The following is a 6,609-nucleotide window of genomic DNA, read 5'->3' on the forward strand; positions in this document are numbered from 1 at the left end:
ACTAGAACTGAACTAGAACTGAACTAGAACTGAACTAGAACTGAACTAGAACTGAACTAGAACTGAACTAGAACTGAACTACAACTGAACTAGAACTGAAGTAGAACTAGAACTGTTAGTTAGTTAGTTAGTTAGTTAGTTAGTTAGTTAGTTAGTTAGTTAGTTAGTTAGTTAGTTAGTTAGTTAGATAGTTAGTTAGTTAGTTAGTTAGTTAGTTAGTTAGTTAGTTAGTTAGTTAGTTAGTTAGTTAGTTAGTTAGTTAGTTAGTTAGTTAGTTAGTTAGTTAGTTAGTTAGTTAGTTAGTTAGTTAGTTAGTTAGTTAGTTAGTTAGTTAGTTAGTTAGTTAGTTAGTTAGTTAGTTAGTTAGTTAGTTAGTTAGTTAGTTACTTCCTTAATACTTATCACTTTTAACGTTTGCAGACCTAAATTCCAATAGAATTAAGTTGAGAATAATTCACAATAACCTTAGTAAAGGCCTATTTCTTTGGCATAAACAAAACTATTGTTATTTAATTTTTAAAATTATTTTACTTTTCTATTTTCGTCATAAATTTTCATCGCAATTTACAAGTTATATACAACTTTTGTCATTTATTTAAAACCTCTAAAGTTCAAACTTATTTAATTCAATTAGCAACTGTAAAGAGAGTCAAGAGTTCTTTTCTTTTAAATTTATTTTTTTACACAAAATCATGACATTTTTTTAAATAAAGTAATTATTTATTATGTTTATTTAATTTGTCCATTATAGTAATTTGTTTTTTTTTTCTGTTTCTAAATTATGTTAAAAACAAACATGTTTGCATTAACATATTAATTTTCTCCACTGAAAGTGAAATTATTTTCATATTTATTGCATATTTGCATTATAATGTTAATTGAGATTCTGGGTTGAATGAATTTTAAAGAAATGCTTATTTACGTAAATGAAGAAAACTTTTCATTAACATTTTGTTTAAATGTGCAATTTACATTATTACTATCTATAATGGAGGTGAATGGTTCAAAATAATTAAAGGCAATTAAAATTTAATAAAAAGATTTATTTGCTTATAGAGAAGAGATTTAGAGAATAAATTAAATATTTATGCAGAGAATTTTGTTAAAAAAATTGAAAAAACTAAATATTTGTTACTGTTTAACTAATTCACCACAAACTACTTTGATTTTAGGCGATCATCTGTCAAAACATTAATCGATGATCTTTTCTAGCTTTATATTGAATTTTTCTGAATTTTAAACAAGAATCTTTCCTTTTTCTCCTATCTATTGTGAATTATAATAAATTTTTAACATTAACTTTCCAAACATAAACGTCGATCGTTTAAACTTATTCAATATTCTTTCTATAATTGAATCAATGATCATTCTTAACTTTATTGTAAATTATTTTTCCATAATCAAAGATATTTCATAAACATTATTGTGAATCTTTTTAAACTCCATTAGAATATTTTTACTTTACTCAAGAAAGTTTTCTTACATTATTGTGAATCATTGATCATAATTTGATCATAGATCATTTAAACTTAATCGTGAATCTTTTTAAACTTTAATAGCGGATTTGTAAGAACTTAATCATAGATCTTTTACATGACCATTTTAATCTCAACATTTAATTCATGATTTTTTAAATTTCATTTGCTGATCATTACTAACATGATTGTGAATCTTTCTTACTTTGGAATATGAATCTTTCCAACATTTTTTGATATTTTTTCTAAGCTTCAATCGATGATCTATACCAACATTATTGTCAATTATACAAAATTCTTAACATTAGAGAATCTTTTAAAACTCCATTACAATCTGTCTTTTTAATTAATGATCTTTCTTTAGTTCACTCAATGATCATTTCTAATTTTATTGTGAATCATTCATCCATGATCAATTTCATTGTGAATCATTCATCATCTTTAAATTACATTCGAATATTTTTACTTGACTCAGGAAAGTTTTCTTACGTTATTGTGAATCATTGATCATAGTTCATTTAAACTTAATCGTGAATCTGTTTAAACTTTAATAGCGAATCGGTAAGAACTTAATCATAGATCTTTTAAATGTCCATTTGAGTATTAATATTTAATTCATGATATTTTAAATAACAATCGCTGATCATTACTAACATAATAGTGAATCATTCTAATTTTGAAATATGAATCTTTCTAACATTATTTGATGTTATTTCTAAACTTTAATCGATGATCTATCCCAACTTTATTGTGAATGATACAATTTTAAACATTAAGTTTCCAAAGGTGGACCTTTTAAAACTCTATTAGAACTTTTCTTTAAATTCTTGATCTTTCTAAAATTCAATCAGGGATAATTTCTAATTTTCTTGGGAATCATTTATAAATTGATCATGGATCTTTCAAAACGTAATTGTGTATCTTATTAATAACCATTTGAATCTTTTCACTTAACTCAAGAAAGTTTTCTTACGTTATTGTGAATCATTGATAATTTGATCATAGATCATTTAAACTTAATCGTGAATCGTGTTCACTTGAATCTCAACATTTAATTGATGATTTTTTAAAATTCATTTGCTGATCATAACTAACATGATTATGAATCATTCTTATTTTGAAAAATCATGGATCATGGATTTTTTGGAAGGAACTTTGTTTACGTTATTGTGAATCATTGATAATTTGATAATACATAATTTTAAATTTAATCGTGAATCTGTCTAAACTTTAATAGCGAATCTGTAAGATCCTTTTTTTTCATTTGGACCAGCACTTCGGGGATGACCCCTACTTATGCTAAGCATTGTGTTGGAACTAGAAAAATAGGTTGTGGGAAGGAGGTTAAAGGGAGTAGTATTTGTGGACATTTGATTTAAATCTTCTTATATCGAAAGTGTCAGGGAATACCTCTGCAGGAAGTTTATTCCACATACGAACAGTGCGGCTGAAGAATGAATTTTCCCTGTAATGTGTTGTGCGGTCCACTGGCCAATCTAACACAAATGGGTGTGTTCTTGAAGAAAGACGTGTGTTGCGCAAGAATATTGGGGTATTGGGAACAAGTTCCATAATTTCATTGTAGTATCGATAGAACAGTGAAATTCACCCCACGTTGCGACGGTGCTCCAGTGAATCAATTGAGTTGGATACCCTACTGTCACCGATAAGTAACTTCGCCCTCTCCTGTAAGCGGTCGAGTAGCTCCAAAATAGACGGCCCATACATGAGAGTTGTATACCATTTTTGGTCGGATATAAGTGGTGTAAATAGTAAAAAGATCAGATAGAGTGATCCGTTTAAAAAAACCGAAACACTTGAATGCTTCATTTAAAACTTGAAAAATGTGTTTAGTCCAGCGGACATCGCACTGAAATTTTATGCCCAGAACATCAAGATTAAATGACCGATCTTTAAAAATTGAAGATTTAAGAAATTTTTCTGGATCTTTTTAAAATTTACTAAAACTTTTTCATAAACTTCAGTCGCGTGACCTAATAATGACATATAGACACCGATTAAATTTTAACTAAGACCCCCTTTAAGATGCAATTAAGACTCTCTGCTTTTATTAAAATTTGTTTTGAAATTTATTTTAAAATAATCATTTTTTCTTCTGCAAACGAAATGACTTGTTTAAAAAGTCTCAATATTTTTGGAAGAACTTCTCGTTACAGCAAGGATTATGATCGTAACATGTCTTTTAATCAAGATTTTGTTAAAGAATTAAATACCGTCATGCGACAGGGCCAGCGTAGAACAAGTCCCATGTAGGCCAATTAATAAATATTACAAATTAGAAATAAATTTAAAAAATAAAATACAATATTTTTCCTTAAATTTCAGACGCTATGAAGAAGATCCCGAAAATGCCTGGCATTGTGGTTCCTGGTTTGAATATCTCTTAATTGTCATCTTATCCACCATACTGTTGGTGGGTGTATTGGTGTTGACTTTATTTTGGGTTATATTCTATAGGGGTGGCTTTGCTTGGTCGGAAAATCCTGAATTGCAATTTAATTTACATCCTGTTTTAATGGTTGCTGGTTTCATAACATTCTCTGGATTTTGTAAGTTGATATCGAGCTAATAATTATACACAATTGTAATTATATGTAATTTTTTTTTCTTTTTTGAAATTTCAGCCATTCTTTTGTACCGTCTGTGCCGTTGTTTGAAACACATTTATGTTAAACTGGTTCACATGCTATTCCATGCCTGTGCCATACCATGTATTGCTTTGGGATTTTTGTCTGTGTTCGATTCGCACAATCTATCAGAGCCTCCCAAGCCAAACTTCTATAGTTTGCACACATGGTTGGGTTTCGTGACAATGGGCATGTTTGTAATGCAATTTGTCATCGGTTTCTTCAGGTTGGTTTATTTATTTTTAATCTGGTTAAAACGAGCGATTGTTAAATCAATTTTTTTTTTTGACTTGATCTTTATTGATGATTATGATGTTGAAGATGTTGTCATTCTATTGTTGTTTTAATTTTGTGTAATATTGAATTTTTTTCGCTTCATTTTTTGGTTTTATTATAGCTTTTTGATTTTATTATGTTGTGAGAATCGCACTTACAACTGTCGTGCGACCATGGTACCAATACATGCCAGTTTTGGTTTGGCCAATTTTATGATGGCTATTGCCACCTGTGTTACTGGTCTGGTGGAAAAGGAACGTCAACTGGTGAGCGGTGAAAATGGTGAAAATGCACTAAGGTATGCGGACCTATAACCAGACCTGAACTAGAACTGAACTAGAACTGAATTAGAACTGAATTAGAACTGAACTAGAACTGAACTAGAACTGAACTAGAACTGAACTAGAACTGAACTAGAACTGAACTAGAACTGAACTAGAACTGAACTAGAACTGAACTAGAACTGAACTAGAACTGAACTAGAACTGAACTAGAACTGAACTAGAACTGAACTAGAACTGAACTAGAACTGAACTAGAACTGAACTAGAACTGAACTAGAACTGAACTAGAACTGAACTAGAACTGAACTAGAACTGAACTAGAACTAAACTAGAACTGAACTAGAACGGAACCAGAACTAAACTAGAACTTAACTAGAACTGAACTAGAACTGAACTAGAACCGAACTAGAACCGAACTAGAACCGAACTAGAACCGAACTAGAACTGAACTAGAACTGAACTAGAACTGAACTAGAACTGAACTAGAACTGAACTAGAACTGAACTAGAACTGAACTAAAACTGAACTAGAACTGAACTAGAACTAAACTAGAACTGAACTAGAACTGAACTAGAACTGAACTAGAACTGAACTAGAACTGAACTAGAACTGAACCAGAACTAAATTAAAACTAAACTAGGACTAATTTTTGTTATTATTCTTTCCAGTACTCGAAATTCCGAAATCGAACATTATATTATGAACTCTCTGGGCATTGTTTTGGTGGCCTTAGGAATTATAGTTTCCGTAGCTGTTAGACGATCAAATGCTCCAGCCACTGCCAAAGTCTATGTAACTGAACGAATTTAAGTTCATCGACCGCAACAAGAAAAAAGACATGATTATCTACAATTTCAAGGACTTAGTCCTATGAACCAACAACCAATTATACTTCTAATACCACCATCACCACCCCATTCTTTGATTTGAATCGGAATCAAAGAAATGTCTTTTGTTGATTAAAAATTTAAAAAAAATATTTTGTTATTGTATGATTTTATTTAAATGTTTATTTTACATAGTAAATATAAAATATAATATAATCTTGTTTTTCATTATTTCCAAATTAAATAAAAATAAATATTACAAGAAATAAGCTAAAACGCATATCTAAACAATTAAAAAAAATAATCAAAAAATTATGCCAAAAATTAAAAAAAAAAGAAAATTGGAAAAATTTTTACATAAATTATAATCAAAATATTATATAACTAGTAAATAATAAATATACATGAATACATAATAAAAATATATATATAGAAAATTATGTTGTCTTTTATCTATTTGGTTTTAAAATGTTATTTTTCAAATTTCTAAATTAAAGATTTGTCTTAAGTAGTTTGTATCTAGATGTGTTATTTTACTAGAATCTCTTTAATCTCTCATATATATCCTTTTGTAAACATAGCAAATAAAAGAACCACAATTTTTCCAAAAATTTAAATGCACAAAACTAAACCAGTTCAAAAATTATTATAAAAATATTATAACAAAAAAAATTGCCACAAATTATTACTAATATTTAAGAAATAATTGTAGTTTATTTTTATGATTTTATTATGTGTTTTTATTTTTACTATTTTTGTGTTTTTGTAAAACAATCTACAACAACAAAATATTTGCTAAGACATTATTAAAACAAAATCATAAATAATTATTATACAATTATTAATAATAATAAACAATTATTTATTTTAAATGGAACTTTTGTAAAATAATTTTGATAAATGGAACAAATTTAAAAGAAAATATATATTTTTTTGGTAAGTAGAACTGAATTAGAACAAAACTAGTACTGAACTAGTTCTGTACTAGAACGGAACTAGAACTGAAATAAAACTGAACTAGAACTGAACTAGAACTGAACTAGAACTGAACTAGAACTGAACTAGAACTGAACTAGAACTGAACTAGAACTGAACTAGAA

At 28.2% G+C, this 6,609-nt stretch overlaps 1 protein-coding gene across 1 annotated transcript; it reads left to right on the forward strand.

Moving 5' to 3' along the window:
* The first annotated feature begins 3,587 nt into the window (after nucleotides 1-3,587).
* Nucleotides 3,588-6,127, forward strand: LOC111686534 (probable ascorbate-specific transmembrane electron transporter 2). The gene is made up of 5 exons (XM_046955394.1): nucleotides 3,588-3,745; nucleotides 3,822-4,045; nucleotides 4,121-4,349; nucleotides 4,521-4,697; nucleotides 5,351-6,127. The coding sequence occupies exons 1-5, from the start codon at nucleotides 3,603-3,605 to the stop codon at nucleotides 5,490-5,492; spliced, it is 915 nt and encodes a 304-aa protein (XP_046811350.1). The 5' UTR covers nucleotides 3,588-3,602; the 3' UTR covers nucleotides 5,493-6,127.
* Nucleotides 6,128-6,609: the final 482 nt, after the last annotated feature.

Source organism: Lucilia cuprina, chromosome 6 (genome assembly GCF_022045245.1).
Source record: "Lucilia cuprina isolate Lc7/37 chromosome 6, ASM2204524v1, whole genome shotgun sequence".
NCBI classification, from domain to species: domain Eukaryota; kingdom Metazoa; phylum Arthropoda; class Insecta; order Diptera; family Calliphoridae; genus Lucilia; species Lucilia cuprina.

What these genes read in the sequence shown, in the direction of transcription:
- LOC111686534 (XM_046955394.1), top strand. Translation starts at nt 3,603, where the DNA reads ATGACTTGTTTAAAAAGTCTCAATATTTTTGGAAGAACTTCTCGTTAC. An exon ending in CAGCGTAGAACAAGTCCCAT is followed by an intron (nt 3,746 to 3,821) that starts GTAGGCCAATTA and finishes CTTAAATTTCAG; the next exon opens with ACGCTATGAAGAAGATCCCG. An exon ending in TTTGTCATCGGTTTCTTCAG is followed by an intron (nt 4,350 to 4,520) that starts GTTGGTTTATTT and finishes GTTTTATTATAG; the next exon opens with CTTTTTGATTTTATTATGTT.